This window comes from Hyperolius riggenbachi, chromosome 8, assembly GCF_040937935.1.
Source record: "Hyperolius riggenbachi isolate aHypRig1 chromosome 8, aHypRig1.pri, whole genome shotgun sequence".
In the NCBI taxonomy this organism is placed as follows: Eukaryota; Metazoa; Chordata; class Amphibia; order Anura; family Hyperoliidae; genus Hyperolius; species Hyperolius riggenbachi.
Window position 1 is genome coordinate 37,351,313 of NC_090653.1, and position 19,106 is coordinate 37,370,418.

Consider the following 19,106-nt stretch of genomic DNA (forward strand, 5'->3'; position numbering starts at 1 on the left):
AACGCATATGCGTTTTGTATATGCGAACCAAAAACGCATTAAAACACACACAAAACATTTGAAAAACACATCGTAAACGCACAAAAAACGCAGTAAAAAAGCACAAAAAACACACAAAACATTAATATAAAATATGACCTAAAATGCAGCCTTTCACGCTATGTTATGTGTGCTCCTAGCCTTTTATTACATGTGATGTCCCACCCGGCAGTATATCGGCACCAATGGACCGAGTAGCAGGACAGGGAGGCTCTTCCTATTGACTGTCTACTTTGTCTGTCAATTTTACCACCGCCTGTCTGACTGTACGTTACCGACAGCTCCAGCCTGGCCTTGGTTACCAAACACTTTTACTTGTTTTACCAAATGCTGAAATAGTTGTGAATCAACATTTACTGAAGTATTAACCACACAAATTGGTAATTGACCACACTGGTCTGTAATGTTACTTTTCCATGCGATAACAGGCTTAGTGAATTGAGTCTTTGTAACATGTTTAGTAACATCATCTGTTTTCTGCATTACTTACCGCATTCGGCTTGGCCTTGCTCACATTACAAATCGCTATCACAAGCGCTGTCGATTTGGTGAGCGCTTTTCAAATCGTTTTCCGCTTAGAAAAGTGCTTTTCTAAGGACTCCTTCACACTAGGAGCTGATCCGAGCGTTTTGATGGATCACTCCTAGTTTGCGTTTAGAAAAGTCTATTTGACTTTTCATGTTAACTTTCACATTAGATGAATCGTTCCAGAGCGTTACGTTACAACACATCTGAGAGCTTTGAAACGTCCAGCCGTTGCGTTTAGAACTGCCGCTGCTCCACCACAACTTCTTGACGTCCCGCCGCAGGCCATTAAAGCGTGCAGGAGATCGGCTCCTGCATGTGCTCTCTGATGTGAAAGAGCCCTCAGTGCTTTTCTAAGCACTTTTGCTCAGCGATTCATTTTTTCACTACCTGACATCAGCGCTTGAAAAAGAGCGAAATCGCTCTTAAGTGAATAAGCCCTTATGCTTTGTGTATTGAGGCTAATATAGGATTTACTTTTCTCTATTGGATACAGAAAGTATTCTTCTCCCAACAGATTTGAATCTAAGGTGGTCTGGTGTCTGGCTAGTGCATGTCTGCTAGGTGAGGAATTCCTTAGAAGCTAAAGCATATGAAGTATTTGTTATATGACTTTTGTTTTATAATGTCACTAGCTGATGACCCGGCGTTGCCCGGGTATGTATTTGGCTGGTGTCTGCTCCGCCCACTTTTTTTCTAACCCTAACACACAAACACTCAATGACCAAGTTTGTGAGCCTTGGCATCAATAATTTGTATATTCCCATAGAAATTAAACAAATCAGATTGGCTGTTTGTGACTCCGCCCCTCCATCATTTGAAGCCCAGTCACCCCCTGACCAACTGTAGCAGGTTTTAGGCATCTGCTATTAACAGTGTAAAAATGGCAGCAATTTAAATATTCCCCTTCAAAATCAACAGGTGAATTTTGATTGGCTATTCCCTGAATATTCCCCTGAATATTAATCTCAGTCACCCAGTGACCATCTTAGCAAAGTTTGAGAACCCTGCCATTAATAGTGTAAGAAGGTTTGCAGTTTATATTTTCCCAGTGAAATTTGTTTTTGGCTCTGCCCACTTTTTGTAACCTGGACACACAGTCACTCAATGACCAAGTTTGTGAGCTTTCGGGTCCTTGGCATCAATAAAAACAAATCTGATTGGCTGTTTGTGGCTCTGCCCCCTTTTCTGAATTTAAACCCCAGTGACCCAATGACTGTAGCAGGTTTGAGGCTTATGCCATTAACAGTGCAAGAATGGCAACAATTTTAATATTCCCCTTGAAAATCAACAGGTGAATATTGATTGATTTTTTTAGGCTCCATTCACTTTTCTGAATATTAATCCCAGTCACCCAGTAACCAACTGTGCAAAGTTTGAGATCCCTGCCATTAACAGCGAAGAAGGGCTGCAGTTTACATTTTCCCAGGGAAATCTGTTTTTGACTCCACCCAGTTTTTGTAACCTTGACACACAGTCACTCAATGACCAAGTTTGTGAGGTTTCGGGTTCCTAGCATTAAAATTGTGTGAATGAAAGCAGTTTATCCAGCAAGGAAATCTGATTGGCTGTTTGTGGCTCCACCCCTCTAGTGAATTTGAACCCCAGTCACTTAATGACCGACTGTAGCAGGTTTGAGGCCTCTGCCATTAACAGTGTAAGAATGACAGCAGTTTCAATATTCCCCTTGAAAATCGGTAGGTGAATTTTGATTGGCTGCTGTACGTTCCATCCACTTTTCTGAATATTAGTCCCAGTCACCCGGTGACCAACTGTGTGAAGTTTGAGAACTCCGCCATTAATAGTGTGAGAATGGCTGCATTTTATATTTTCCCATGTAAAAAATGTAGTTATTGGCGCCACCCACTTTTTCTAACCTTGACAATCACTCAGTTACCAAGTTTATGAGCTTTGGGGTCCTTGGTATCAGTAATTTGTATATTCCCATTGAAATTAAACAAATCTCATTGTCTGTTTGTGGCTCCGCCTCCTTTCTGAGTTTGAACCCCCAGTCACCCAGTGACCAACTGTACCAGGTTGTAGGCACCTGCTATTGACAGTGTAAGAATGGCAGCAATTTAAATATTCCCCTTGAAAATCAACAGGTTAATTTTGATATGATGTTGTAGGCTCCACCCACTGAATATTAATCCCAGTCACCCAGTGATCAAGTGTGGCAAGTTTGAAAACCCTGCCATTAACTGTAAGAATGGCTGCAGTTTACAGTTTCCCATTTAAAATGAATGGCTGAAATTTGAATGGCTGTTTTATGCTCCGCCCACTATTTCTGAATTTGTAACCTCGGTCACCAAGTGACCAACTGTGCCAAGTGTGGGGACTCTGGCTTGATTGCTGTGAGAATGGCAGCCTTCTCCATTTTTTCCTTTGACATGAATGGGTGAAATCAGATTTTCTGTTTGTAGCTCTGCCCAGCTGTGCAGGGGAGACCCGAGACCCCCAGAGCATATCATCTCAGGTAGTAAGGGATCTGTATACCAAGTTTCGTTCAAATCGGTCAAGGCGTTTTCAAGTGATCGCGGCACATACATACATACACACACACATACTGTACATCCAATCTTATATATATAGATTTATATTGTACTTATATCTTCTGCAGCACTTTACAGAGTACATAGTCATGTCACTGACTGTTCTCAGAGAAGCTCGCAATCTAATCCCTACCATAGTCATAGTCTAATGTTCTACCATGTTATTATTATTATTATTATGCATTTATATAGCATGTTTCTTTTGTGGGGAAACTCATAAATTAGTTAATAGTGCAATAGTGCAAAAAAGGTTTGTGCATTGGGTAAAATGGAAGCATTGTAAGGGAATGGGTGTATTCCATCCTCAGGCAATTCCTGTAGGAGAAGATGATGTGTAAAATGGCACTATGGGGGGATGGGTATAGTCCAACCAGTGAGGTGATTTCCTGTCAGAGATCTCATTTGAAGACAAACCCCCAACTGTCACTGAGCTGAACTCACAAAGAATGTGAAGTACCGTAATTTACCAGCTTTAACTTTCTTCTTCAACTGATAACTTCTCTCAAATGCACCTGACCTGTGTCCACATCTTGTGAGGTTAAATTAACGCTAAAACATTATTTCTCCTTTTCTGGCTTCACTGTCAAGTTTCTCTTCTCTGAAATGCCACATTTTACATGTGCATGTAAGGAGATTTCACTCTGATAAATTCTACTCGCCGGTCACACCCCCTCAGTAATCTGCTCTTATTGGCTGTCAGTAACAAGCTGTATTCTGGACAAGAAACAATATACAAAAAATAATTAAAATATTGTGCAAAAGTCAATTCAACTAAAAGGTGAAACCAATATATAAAATAGACTCATTACATGCAAAGCGAGATATTTCAAGCCTTTATGTGTTATAATTTTGATGATTATGGCTTACAGCTTATGAGAACCCTAAAATCAAAATCTCAGACTTAGAATATTGTAAAAAATGTTCAATATTCTAGGTTCGAAGTGTCACACTGTAATCAGCTAATTCATCCAAAACACCTGCAAAGGGTTCCTATTTCATAAATTAGTTTCACCTTTTAACCACTGAGGGGTTTTTCCCCTCATGGACCAGAGCCATTTTCACATTTTGAGTGTTTCTCCCTTTCATTCGCTAATAACTTTATAACTACTTATCACAACAAAATGATCTGTAGCTTGTTTCTTTTTTTTAATCATCGATTAGGCTTTCTTTGGGTGGTACATTTTGTTAACAATGATTTTATTCTGAATGCATTTTTAGGGGGACATTAAGAAAAAAATGGCAAAATTTCATTTTTTCTCAGTTTTCAGCCATGACAGTGGATGTAACTCACACATTTTTGTTCGCCCATTTGTACTGGTTATTACAAAATTTAAAATATGTCCCTAGTACAATGTATGGCAACAATATTTTATTTGGAAGTTAAGGTGTATTTTTTTTCATTTTGTGCCCATCACTAGTTACAAGCCCTTATTTGCAAAAGTAACAGTAATATACCCTTATGACATACAGTACATATTAAAAAAGTTAAGTCCCTAAGGTAACTTAAGTTTTGTTTTTTTAGTCACTTTTTTATACAATTGATTTATTTTGGAAACTATGGGAGGGAAGGTAAGTGGTTAATTTATGGGGTATTTTGTGTATTTTTATGAAATGTAATGTATAGTGGGTGTATTAGTATTTTTTAATATTTAGCCACTAGATGTCACCCCACTTTATCTTCCTGTGCGTACTGTTAGTAAGCTAACAGGAAGTAATGTGTGTATGTTTTACTTTCAGTTTGTCAATGACCACAGCATCTTATTGATGCCGCTGATCATTGATTAGATCGGTGAATGGGAACCGTGTTCCCATTCACTGATGTGTCTACTAACGGGTGGCGATGAGAACCCAAGCGGGAGCGTGCACAGCATTGATCGCAGTGGGAGGCATATATCTACACCCCTGGAATGGTCACAGTCCTCCCAAGGGGCGTAGAAATGGACTTTTGCACGATATTCTGATCTTTCGAGTTTCACCTGTAGAGTTCTCCCAGGGATATCTCTTGTCAGATGGCCACACTGGGACAGAGCTTACGTACATCGATGGGCTGATGAGAACAGCTTTTAGGCATGATATGTATTATGACCACCTCCGATTTTTTTTTTTAATTTTGTGATGATGCAGCGTAATGCTTCAATTGTTTAAATTATTTTAAGAGCCAAGATATGAACCCAGGTCGCCTGTGTCAGAGACAGAGTCCTGTAACGAAAAATCCGCCATGCCGGATGGATTGCGGAAATATGGTCGCATCCAGTCCGGCAAGCGGACCTTCCAACGCGGGATGTGGAAATTCGTCCGCATCCGCTGCGCAAACCTGTCCGAACACTCTGCTCCAAACTCACCAGCATGCTGCTCACCAGGGCTCTGCCATCTTGCCTCTAGGGGGTGCGCCCGCACGCCAGACATGCCTTTATACTCTTAGAAAGCGTGTCAGCTGACCTGGAGGTCAGCTGACATTTTAGCTTGCTCTGATTGGTTGCTGCCTGGGGTGGAGACTTCTCTCCCAGGCAGTATATAAGGAAGTGCTTTTCAGTCACACTTGGTCTGTGTTTGCGATACCCTGTGTCAGCACTCAGACCTAGTCAGCCTTGTCTCTGGTATTGTGTTATATATTGGTTTATCGCCAATATATACACATATTATACTGTTTGATTTATCGTGTATGATTCTGTGCCTGTCTTGACTACTCTCTTGCTTCCTGATTCTGTACTTCGCCAGCCCGTACCGTTATCGACTATTGGCTTGGTTTCCGACTATTCTCTTGTCTCACGTTTCTGTACTGCTGCCGCCTGATCTGTTGCCGAACCTCATTTTGTCTGACCTTTCTCCCTTCAGTGGAACGTCTCCCACTGTAGGGTTCTATCAGAGGCTTGCCTCTTTGAGACGACCGCCACTAGCAAACCCTTGCTACTAGAGGCCGAGACTCCTCCACTCCGTCCTTTGGAGGATCTCACACACGGGGTTCCCATTCAGAGGTAACCATACCTCTGAGGAATTTGATGTTTGTCGAGGAATTACGGCGTGGTGGATATTTCCACAGACTTGAATTTACGCTGTATATTATTAATGTTGTCTGCTGCTCCAGCTTGCTGGAGGTTGTATCTCTGTGCCCTATAGAAATACTCTATTGTACCAAGCACCCTCTTGCATACGATTGTATCATGTCACGATATACTTGCAATATTGGCAATTCTGCAGATCACCATATAATCAGGTATAGCATCTGTATTATTGGTGATACTGCAGATCACCAATAATCAGAATATCTGTGCTTGCTGACACCAATCGTTACATAAACACAGACCATAAAGAAGTAAAATGGAGGGGGTGGTCAATCAGCTTCAGACCGTAAGGGCAGAGCTAGAACAGCTGAAGATTACTGTGACTGCACAGCAGGCTCAGATTACTCAGCTGACTGAGACTGGCTGGAGGCTGCAACCACCACTTAGCGTCCGACCTCCCCCGGCTCCTAGTGAGCCTAAAATGAACATTCCCGAGAAATTTTCAGACTCTAGGTCAGATTTTCAGAACTTCCGCCACAGAGTTCAGTCCTATTTTGACATGAAACCTGTGTCCTCAGGAACAGAGGCCCAGAAGGTTACTCTTGTCAAAACTCTGTTGCACGCAGATTCCCAAACTTGGGCTTACGGTTTACCGGACGATCATCCTGCCCTTTCGTCTGTCCAAGAGTTTTTTAAAGCCATGGCGGTCATCTACAATGATCCGGATAGTGCCGCCACGGCTGAACGTAAACTTAAAAACCTTAGACAGGGACGCAGTACAGCGGAGGACTATGCGTCAGAGTTTAGAAAATGGGCTGTATCATCTAGATGGGAGCGATATGCACTTCTTGATCGATACCTAAATGGGTTGTCGGAAGCAGTAACCGACATGATGGTTAGCCATCCAGAGCCTAAAGATCTTGATGAAGCCATAACGCTATCTATCCGAATAGATAGACGCCTTAGGTACAATAAGAAGGGCAGGTATTCTTTGTATCCTAGGGTTTCAGGTACTAGTAGCTCGGCAGCAGTTGAGACTGAGGAGCCTATGCAGTTAGGCCACAGGCGCCTCACTGAGGCTGAGAGAATCAGAAGACACAGAGAGGGTCTCTGCATGTATTGCGGAGAAAAAGGGTCACATTGCACAAAACTGTGGTAGGAAGTCGGGAAACTCTTCGGCTTAGGTGTGGTTGGGGGTACCACCGTAAGCGGACTAGTTTCACCCCCCAAACAAGAGAAAATTTTATTGCCCTGCTCCATTAATTGGGAAGGGCAAAACTTTTCTACCACAGCATTTGTGGATTCTGGGTCAACTGCCAACTTTTTAGATCTGAATTTTGCTTTAAGTCTAAATATTCCCATACTTCCTGTAGAAAGACATTTATACGTTACAGCAATAGATGATTCTCCTCTGCAAGGAAATTCCCCACTGTGCCAGACACCTCCTTTCTCGCTTCAAGTAGGAGCTCTGCACAAGGAGGTCATACAGTTCTATGTGCTAAAAATGTCTACCTCTACGGTGATATTAGGATTAGCTTGGTTACGTTTACATTCTCCTCAGTTTGATTGGAGGGATGGGCAGTTGACTACTTGGTCTCCTTACTGTTCGCAATATTGTCTACAGAATATAATTTTATGTTCAACCAAGGTTCATGTGGAAGGAGTTCCTCCACAATATCAAGAATATTCGGATGTGTTTTGTCCCCGTGCAGCTGATCAGTTACCCCCTCATAGACCCTTTGACTGTCCAATAGATTTGAAACCAGGAACCATGCCTCCTAGGGGCCACTTATATAATCTTTCTCCCCCAGAAAAATTGGCCATGGATGATTACATTCAGGAAAATTTACAGAAGGGTTTTATCCGCCCCTCAAGATCTCCTGCGGGGGCCGGATTCTTTTTCGTTCAGAAAAAAGATGGAGGCTTGCGTCCCTGTATTGACTACAGGGGTCTAAATAAGATCACGATTAAGAATCGTTACCCACTACCGTTGATTTATGATCTGTTCACACAAGTTTCCGAGGCTTCTGTATTCACAAAGCTAGATCTGAGGGGGGTTTACAATTTAATCCATATTAGGGAGGAAGACAAGTGGAAGACGGCGTTCAACACTCCCAAGGGGTATTACGAGTATTTGGTGATGCCTTTTGGGTTGTGTAACGCTCCTGCAGTTTTTCAGGAGTTTGTTAACGAGATTTTCAGAGAGGTACTGGGTCACTTTGTAATCGTCTACTTAGACGACATCTTGATATTTTCTAAAAATATCACTGAACATCACCAACATGTGAAATATGTGTTACAAAAACTCAGGGACAATTAATTGTTTGCAAAGTTGGAGAAATGTGTTTTCGAGATTAAAGAGATTGCCTTTCTTGGATACATTATCTCCACGTCAGGATTGTCCATGGATCCCAAGAAGGTCTCTGCAGTGAAGGATTGGCCACAACAATCTGGGCTTAAAGCACTGCAGAGGTTCTTGGGATTCGCAAACTATTATAGGAAGTTTATCAGGGGTTTCTAATCAGTGGTGACTCCACTTACTAATTTGACAAAAAACGGGGCTGATGCCACTCATTGGTCAGAGAAAGCATGTATGGCATTTTCCTCTCTGAAAGAAGCATTCTGTTTAGCTCCTATATTATGTCAGGTCGATGTTGCTTATCCATTTATAGTAGAGGTGGATGCCTCGGAGGTTGGAGTGGGAGCAGTATTGTCTCAACGTTCAGGACTTCAAGGCAAGCTTCATCCCTGTGCTTTTTTTTCCCGAAAGTTCTCCCCTGCCCAGAGAAACTATGACGTTGGAAACAGGGAATGATTGGCCATCAAGCTTGCTTTCGAGGAATGGCGCCACTGGTTGGAGGGGGCAGAGCATGTAATAACTGTTTACATGGATCATAAAAATGTACAATACATTGAAAAAGCCAAGAGACTCACCCCCAGACAGGCTAGATGGGCCCTCTTTTTCTCCCGTTTTAATTTCATAATTACATTTACACCAGGGAGTAAGAACGTCAAAGCAGACGCCCTTTCTCATTGCTTTGAACCTGAAACTGCTCCACCCCCTTCTCCAGAAAGTATTTTGTCAAAAGAGATCATCCTGGCAGCCACTGAAATAGGTAGGGCTGTCTGGTGGCCATCATTACAAACAGATTGCAGAGAATTTGTCAAAACCTGTACCGTCTGTGCCAGGAGCAAACCCTCCCGACTAGCTCCAGTCGGAACTTTACAGTCTCTGCCCTCCCCTCAGGAGCCATGGACGCACATTTCCATGGACTTTGTAGGAGAACTGCCAGTTTCCAATGGAAAGACGGTCATTTGGGTAGTCACTGACAGATTCAGTAAGATGGCTCACTTTGTGTCCTTGAGTGGTTTCCCTTCTGCTCAAAAATTAGCAGATCTTTTTATTCAAAATATCTTTAAGTTACACGGCATTCCGGAAAATGTTGTTTCGGACAGAGGGGTTCAGTTTGTCTCGAGATTCTGGCGGGCCTTCTGTAAGGGGATGGGTATGTCGTTGTCTTTTTCATCAGGTTACCATCCGCAGACCAACGGTCAGACGGAGAGGATTAATCAGTCCTTGGAACAGTTCTTAAGATGTTATGTGGTGGACGCTCAACACCAGTGGGCGGAGTTTCTGCCATTCGCTGAGTTCGCACATAACAATCTTAGGAATGAGTCCTCTGGTTATGCGCCTTTTCAGATAGTCAGTGGGAAGTCACCCAAATGTTCTCCTTTACCAGTGACGGCCTCTCCATTCCCTGTTCTGGAGAAGTGGCAGGAATCCTTCAAGATGATCTGGGCTAATGTCGGAGAAAATTTGAAAAAGGCTTTTGACATACAGAAGAGGCAGGCAGATAAGAGACGATCTGCAGAGTGGGAGTTTAAACCAGGGGACAAAGTTTGGGTATCAACTCGTCATATAGCTCTGAGACAGCCGTCCGCGAAACTGGGGCCCAGGTATATTGGTCCATATCCAGTTTCCGAAAGGGTTAATCGTGTTACTTACAGAGTCAGTTTACCGCATTCTCTAAAGGTGGGGAAAGCCTTTCACGTGTCGCTCTTGAAGCCGGCTGTTCAGGTGGATTCCCTCCCGCCTCACCCTGTCATGGTTGATGGTGAGCCTGAATGGGAGGTTGAGGAGATCTTGGACTCCAGACGAGTTCAGGGTTCAGTGCAGTATTTGGTGCATTGGAGAGGGTTCGGTCTAGAGGAAAGATCCTGGGTCAAAGCAGGTGATTTACATGCTGATAATCTTAGGAGACGGTTCCATGAGCTCCATCCTAACAGGCCAGGTGGGACGTGTCCGGAGTCCACGCCTAGACGGAGGGGTACTATAACGAAAAATCTGCAACGCCGGATGGATTGCGGAAATATGGTCGCAACCAGTCCGGCAAGCGGACCTTCCAACGCGGGATGCGGAAATTCATCCGCATCCGCTGTGCAAACCTGTCTGAACACTCTGCTCCAAACTCACCAGCATGGCAGAGCTGTTCACCAGGGCTCTGCCATCTTGCCTCCAGGGGGTGCGCCCGCACGCCAGACACGCCTTTATACTCTTAGAAAGCGTGTCAGCTGACCTGGAGGTCAGCTGACATTTTAGCCTGCTCTGATTGGTTGCTGACTTCTCTCCCAGGCAGTATATAAGGAGGTGCTTTTCAGTCACACTTCGTCTGTATTTGCGATACCCTGTGTCAGCACTCAGACCTAGTCAGCCTTGTCTCTGGTATTGTGTTATATATTGGTTTATCGCCAATATATACACATATTATACTGTTTGATTTATCGTGTATGATTCTGTGCCTGTCTTGACTACTCTCTTGCTTCCTGATTCTGTACTTCGCCAGCCCGTACCGTTATGGACTATTGGCTTGGTTTCCGACTATTTTCTTGTCTCACGTTTCTGTACTGCTGCCGCCTGATCTGTTGCCGAACCTCATTTTGTCTGACCTTTCTCCCTTCAGTGGAACGTCTCCCACTGTAGGGTTCTATCAGAGGCTTGCCTCTTTGAGACGACAGCCGCTAGCAAACCCTTGCTACTAGAGGCCGAGACTCCTCCACTCCGTCCTTTGGAGGATCTCACACGCGGGGTTCCCATTCAGAGGTAACCATCCCTCGGAGGAATTACGGTGTGGTGGATATTTCCACAGACTTGAATTTACGCTGTATATTATTACTGTTGTCTGCTGTTCCAGCTTGCTGGAGGTTGTATCTCTGTGCCCTATAGAGATACTCTATTGTACCCTGCACCCTCTTGCATATGATTGTATCGTGTCACGCTATACTTGCATTATTGGCGATTCTGCAGATCACCATATAATCAAGTATAGCATCTGTATTATTGGTGATACTGCAGATCACCAATAATCAGAATATCTGTGCTTGCTGACACCAATCATTACAAGTCGTTAACCAATACACTATCCAGCCTATTAATACAGTGGGACTTCACACAGCTGTAGTGATTCCATAGAGGGGTGTGCAGTGTGATGGGAACCCACAAAGCTGTAGTGATTCCATAGAGACCTTACTATATGGAGACACCACTGCTACTGCTTTGTTATATGGAGGATACTATGTGTAATAAACATGGAGGAAGCAGCTGCGGGCAGTTTGGCATCCTCCGCAGCTGCCTCCATTCCTCTGCCTAGCATGTCACCCGTGCCTCCGGCGTCTAGCACGCCGAGGACGGGGTTGTCAGCCGCACATAGGGTTGCATTTTCACGTGCACGCGCGCACAGACAGGACCTTTATGCGGGGAGGAGGCGCGTCAGCTGACCAGCTGGTCGGATGACGTCAGAGGAGACGTTCGCCGCTCCTAATTTGGCTCAGAGGAGTGGGCGTGCCAATTGGGTCTCCTCTGCTTCTCAAGCCTCTCGGCTTCACTTGCAAACTGTCTGCTGTTGCGAATACTACATGTTAGTGCTCAGACCTTAGATAGATCCGGTGTGCTTTGATCCGGGAGGAAACCGGGGATTTCACACTAGATAGGAATATTATTGTTTGCATTACTCTTTATTGATATCTGTGTATGACACTGGCTTGCTTCTGACCTCTCTCTCGTTTACTGTCTTTGTACTTCTGCCCATCTGATCCTGTTGCCGACTCAGCCTGTATTATCACCTTCCTATTGCCTTCTGATTCTGTACCGTTATTACCTGTCTGTTGCTGACCTTGCCTGTCTAACCTTGCCTCCCCACCAGAGAGCCCTGATCTCTGGTGTGGGCCTCTGTACTGTTTATCCCCACCAGAGAGTCCTGATCTCTGGTGAGGGCCTCTGTACTGATAGTACCCACCAGCTCCTCTGGTGAGGTATAACCTAATCTACCAAGCGTACTGATAGTACCCACCAGCTCCTCTGGTGAGGTATAGCTAACCTATCAAGTGTACTGATAGTACCCACCAGCTCCTCTGGTGAGGTATAGCCAATCTATCAAGTACGACTGTTGCACCAAGCACTATACATTGTATACCTTCTGTGTGTTGCTATACTTGTATTATTGGTGATTCTGCAGATCACTACATAATCAGGTATAGTGTCTGGATTATTAGTGATACTGCAGATCACTCGATAATCAGACATCTGTTCGCTTACACCAAACGTTACACTATGCCTGCATTTGATTCGGGGACATAATGGCTCTACTTGTTATATGAACACAGGGTAGGGACACCAAGAGCCAAATATAGTGTAGTATGTACTGGTAGTTAAAATGAAGTATGATAGAGTAATAAGCTATACTCACAAAGCAGTGTTACTGTAAAGGCAACCGCTGTAAAGGCAGGTGGGGAAATTAGACCTGACCCCCCACTCAGGATTAAGAAGTTGCTCTCCGTAGAAGAGGAAAAAAGGGGATAACACCCCTCCACCAAGGGTGGGCTTAATATAGCGTAGTATGGATACAGAGGCACCATATGGATAAAAGTATCTAAAAAGTTTAAAATATGAGGAGGCAGGGGACAAAGCTATGTATTTCGTAGATTTGATCCCGCTTTAGGTGCCTCTGAGGTGCCTGGCTCTTCTACTGACCACATATGCTTGTGCTTCATTGTTATTGCCTGATGAAGCAGGATCAAACCTGCGAAACGCGTTGCATTGTCCCCCGGAGTATGTAAATAAACTTTTTTGTGTTTGTTTGAAGGAGGTAAGTCCATCACTGTCTCCTCATGTTTTAAACTTTTTAGATATTTTTATCCTTTTGGCGCCTCTGTATCCATACTGCGCTACTTGTTATATGGGGTGCATGATGGCTACTTTTGTTATGGGGACATGCCTGTGCAACTTACAATGTTTAGGCCTGCACATTCTTATGATAATATACATTATGCTGTATGATCAGCACTCTCTCTCTCTCTCTCTCTCTCTCTCTCTCTCTCTCTCTGTCTCCTCAGACAGTCACTCTCTGCAGTACCGCAGAACAGCAGTTTTAGCTCCGGGATTTGGGCTATTTTTCTTCTCCTCGATGGGATATGTGGATGACAAGGCAATAACAAATTATAACAGTAGCACCCGCCAGTGTCTTCCCATGACAGAGTGGGTGAAAAAACTGGATCCTGAAAGCTGGGAGAGGAACACCAAAATTAATCAAGGTGCTGAGGATGTATACAGGCTCAGAGTGGAGGTGCTGATGAGCCGATTCAACCAAACTGGAGGTAAGATGATTATTACACCTCCCTCAGTGTGTGTTAAAGGGTAACTGTAGGCTAGATCTAACAGTGCAATAACAATGCACATAGCAGATTATGGAACTAATATACAGCTTCGATCTACGGGAGGGGCTTCAGGAAGAGATACCATCTTCCAATCATTGAGTGACTCATAACTTGTTGACAAAATAACTTTTGTCTCAGCACCACACAGACATTATGTGTGGACGGCCCTTTACAGCCATGTGTTGGGGGTGTGGCTAAGGTGTGCCAGTAGGATCCAACGACCTGAGGCTTATGTGCTTTCATTATAAAGATCCATAGGCTGTTCTAATAGCATACAAGCAAAAATGGAAAAATTTGGGCACAGAGCAAAGCTGAAAAAAATCTCACCCTTTTCCTGCAGAAGTCACAGCGGCATCAAATACTATTCCCCCTCCACACAGCCGTGAACTCTGGGGTAATCCATAATTTGGCTGCCAGCTATTGCTGACGGCCGAATTACGCCGTTTTTTAAAGTAATTTGGGCTCCATCTTTTGCTTTGTGCAAGGTAAAAGTATTTTTTTCAGGAATTTTCAAAGACACTTTATCATTATTTATTGACAATATCACAATCACAGAGAATAGCCTAACTTACACCTGACCTGACGTAGGATAGAAATGACCTGCCAATACAAATGGCCCGAAAATGTGAAATTTGATTCTGCCGGGACACGTTCAAAAAGACCTTGTAGTTTTTAAGAAAATTGATTTTCAATAATTCAAAGTAAAAGTGATTTTTTTAAACAGGTAAAATGACATTTTGCTATGGTACAATGAGGGTACAGGGCGACAGAGGTGACACAATAGGAGGGGGGAGGTGGCACAGAGGGGGACACTGGAGGCATAGGGAGGGGGAGCATAGAGAAGGTACAGCGGATAGAGACTGCCCAGTGTTTCAACTCATAGACAGATGCAGTCTAAGAACTAACCGACAATCCCTATCTTATTGGTTAACCGGCAACTACCTGTGCAGTGGGTTGCAAGTTTACATACACTCTCTTCATATTTGGTGGCGTTGTCTATAGTGTTGGTGTTCGAATTTGGAACACCACCCCAAACCCCACTTCAGCACTGGACCTGTGGAGAGGGTCGGGCGGAGTTCACTTATGAAGCGCAAATAAGTGAACTTCCTCTGACCCTGTCCATAGGTCCTGTGCTGAATGGTGCTGAAGTGTTTTAATGGGGTAAATTTCCAACCATGTTCTGAATTTGAACACCAGCACTACCTCTAAACTGTTAAACTTAAGTGAGATGTTCTGAGTAGCCTTCTACAAGCTTCTTAGAATAAGTTGTTGGGACAGAGCTGGTGTAACTAGGACAAGTTCCAAGGCCTTCTGGCTCATGCATGCTCTTTCAGTTCTGCCCACATCTGACAGAGGTCAGTGCTTTGTGATGGCCACTTCCATAACTTGACTTTCTTGGACACCTGGGCTGGATCGGTGGGCTCCACGAGGATAGGGAAAGCCTGTGGACCCTCCAGAGGCTTCCAACTACTGAGGTAAGTATCTAACCTTTTCACCTATCCCTACTTGAGGTTTGCTTTAAAGGACAACAGTAGCCCAAAATAATTAAAAAGTTACTGTATATACTCACCTAAGAGGCACCACAAGTGGACTATGAGGTAGTTCCTCCCTGAATCAGTAAATGGATGCCTCAGTTCTGATGCCTTAGGAAATGGACTTCAACCTCCAAAACTGAATGGAAAATATAACTGTCCTTATGTGCTGATATCAGGTGTCCTCTGTAGTTAGCACAATGCAATGTACATTAAGTGTGGTAGAATAGAGATACTCACAAAGGTGGGTTACCCCTAAGGAAACCACTGTATAGGATAAAAAATTGCTTTCGGTAGAGGAAACGGATCTGGGTAACTCCTCTCTACCAAGGGTGGACTCGAATGAACACATCATATCCAGCTCAAGAGATTTGGGCGCAGCCGGCGCCACCATAGACCGTAATAGGAATTACGGCTATAGCAGCGCACAGTAAGTAACTTGGGCGCTGTCAGAAGACGGCTAAAGTTACTTATAAAACACTGTAATTTCGGCTGCCGGCAATAGCTGGCAGCCGAAAAACATAATTCCCCATTATCCACGTCGACCTGGAGGGGGAATAGTAATTAGCGGCAGCAATTTCATACGTACTCGGACTAGAATAATTGATTAGTTATAGAACGCAGGCGCCAGTGTAGAGTCAAACATGTTAAAAACAGTTTAAAATGGGAGGTAGTGGTGGACTTATCTCTCCAAATAGACTTGAACAGTAAATAACAAGTTGAAAAATTCTTCAACCGAACACTTCAAAAATGTTATGCGTTTCACAGGGATTAACATGCTTCATCAGGCAATGAATCGGAGTAACTGCCAGCAAGTCTCAGCCAGCATAAGTGCCTCAGTTTTTAACATGTTGTGCTCTACTCTGGTGCCTCTGTTCTATAATTATTTGATCTGCTACTCATTATATATCGCCTCCTTTTTCCTTTATTTCCCTCCATTGGAGAGGAAATTTGTACAGGACGTTCACATCAAGGGGCACAAAGTTCAGGTATTGACCATCTTAGCCTACATTGATAGGTTTTGCAGACACCAATAACAAATTGATAGGTTATATACAGAAATCAGGATTCTGGCAATAAGTCTACAAAGGATATGCAAATTACTACCACCACATAATAAAATAACCCACATAACAAACCCTTCCTTTAATTATGAGGGGTGTATCAACTCTATTAAAACATTACACTATATACAGACAACTTGGGTCTTTACAGGTCGGAAGATTGTCCTGGAAATCAATGAGAGTTGCAATAATCAAAACAGACTAAATCTATAGCACCTGCCATATCTATGATATGCTGTCCATAAGGAACAGTATGCTAAGAATAGGACTGCAGGTGTCACCCCAGTCATCTGCCAGAAAACATCCCAGGGGCACACATGTTAAATTGAGTTTGGAATAAAGCTTGGATCCTTTGGTATCTATGTGACTGGTTGCTCTGTCTATGTTAATTTAAAACAAACTTGAAGAGGAAAAAAGAAAAAAAAACAACAACTCATGAATGATATAAGTATGTGTAGTTCGGATAATGTATAAAGAATTAGTAGCAAAGAAAATAGTTTTGTTTTTTTTCAGTTATATAGCTGTTTTTAATAACATTGCATCATTCTGTCATATTTGCTGTTTAGAAACCACACTCTATCTCTCAAGCTATAAAACAAAGCAGAAATAATGACCCTTTGAGCTTACCTGCAGTAAAATCTCAAGCTGTCTCTCACTGTTTCTTGGCTGTTCAAGTCCTTCAGAAAAAGACTGTATTGGACCCAGCAGGTCAAATAGCTCAGAGAAGCACTTTTGCATAGATAACAACTGACTTTTTTAACTCTTCCTGTACTGGAAAACAATATAAGACTCTTTTCTTTGCTACTAATGTTCTATTCATTATCCACACTACACATACAATTAGTTATCTCATAAGTTTAGTTTCATTTCAGGTTTGCTTTAAGCAATTGGAATTTACTTTGCATAACTTCTGCAGTGCTATCAGTATTTCATCTCTAGTTATCCATGAATAAGTTTGCTCTATCCCAGTGTAACATGTTGTGTGCTGTGTGCAGGGATCCATATTATCCAGGTGATGTATGGCTGTGATGTCAGAGATGACGGCAGCACTGCGGGGTACATGCAGCATGGATATGATGGCAGGGATCTCATGTACCTGGACACACAGAGCGGTATCTGGATCCCAACTGCACAGGAGGCTCAGATCACCACTCAGAGATATAACGGGCCAGACGTCAGAGCCGGAGAGGTATACAAGTATTACCTGGAGAATGAGTGCATCCGCTATCTGAAGCAACACATCATCAATGGGAGAGAAGATCTGGAGAAGAGAGGTGACTGTAACACGCATGACACAGCGCATATATGACAGCTCATGCATGACACAGCGCATACATGACACAGCTCATGCATGCCACAGCGCATGCATGACACAGCGCATACATAACACAGAGCATGCATGATACAGCACATACATAACACAGCGCATGCATGATACAGCACATACATAACACAGCGCATGCATGACACAGCGCATACATAAAACAGCGCATGCATGACACAGCACATGCATGATACAGCACGTGTATGATACAGCGCATACATGACACAGCGCATGCATGACATAGCGCATACATGACAGTGCACGCATGACACAACGCATACATGACAGAGCATGCATGATACAGCGCATACATGACACAGCACATGCATGATACAGCGCATACATGACACAGCACATACATGACAGCGCATGCATGAAAAGGTGCATACATGACACAGCACATGCATGATACAGCGCATACATGACACAGCACATACATGACAGCGCATGCATGAAAAGGCGCATACATGACACAGCACATGCATGATATAGCGCATACATGACACAGTGCATACATAACAGCACATACATGACACAGTGCATGCATGACACAGCACATACATAACACAGCGCATACATGACACAGCGCATGCATGACACAGCGCATACATAACCGCGCATACATGACACAGCGCATACATGACACAGCGCATGCATAACACAGCGCATACATGACACAGCGCATGCATGATACAGCACATGCATGATACAAAGCATACATAACACAGCGCATGCATGACACAGCGCATGCATGATACAGCACATGCATGACACAGCACATACATGACAGCTCACGCATGACACAGCACATACATGACACAGCACATACATGATACAGTGCATACATAACACAGCACATACATGACAGCGCATGCATGATACAGCGCATACATGACACAGCACATGCATGATACAGCGCATACATGACACAGCACATACATGACAGCGCATGCATGACACAGCGCATACATGACACAGCGCATACATGACTCAATGCATACATGGCACAGCGCATACATAACACAGTGCATACATAACAGCGCATACATGACACAGCGCACGCATGACACAGCGCATACATGACACGGTGCATACATAACACAGCGCATGCATGACATAGAGCATACATGACACGGCACATGCATGATGACACAGCGCATACATGACACAGTGCATGCATGACACAGCGCATACATAACACAGCGCATGCATGACACAGCGCATACATGACACAGCGCATACATGACACAGCGCATACATGACACAGCGCATACATAACACAGCACATGCATGATACAGCGCATACATGACACAGCGCATACATGACACAGCGCATACATGGCACAGCGCATACATAA

General features: G+C 43.6%; 1 protein-coding gene across 3 annotated transcripts in view; it reads left to right on the forward strand.

Moving 5' to 3' along the window:
• The window catches only part of LOC137528728 (class I histocompatibility antigen, F10 alpha chain-like), a 68,618-nt gene that overhangs the window by 25,683 nt on the left and 23,829 nt on the right, over positions 1-19,106 (forward strand). For all 3 annotated transcript variants that reach the window (XM_068250246.1, XM_068250245.1, XM_068250247.1), the window contains exons 2-3: positions 13,508-13,768; positions 17,420-17,698. In XM_068250246.1, coding sequence (XP_068106347.1) covers positions 13,508-13,768; positions 17,420-17,698 — 540 coding nt within the window. The remainder of the gene's footprint in view (positions 1-13,507; positions 13,769-17,419; positions 17,699-19,106) is intronic.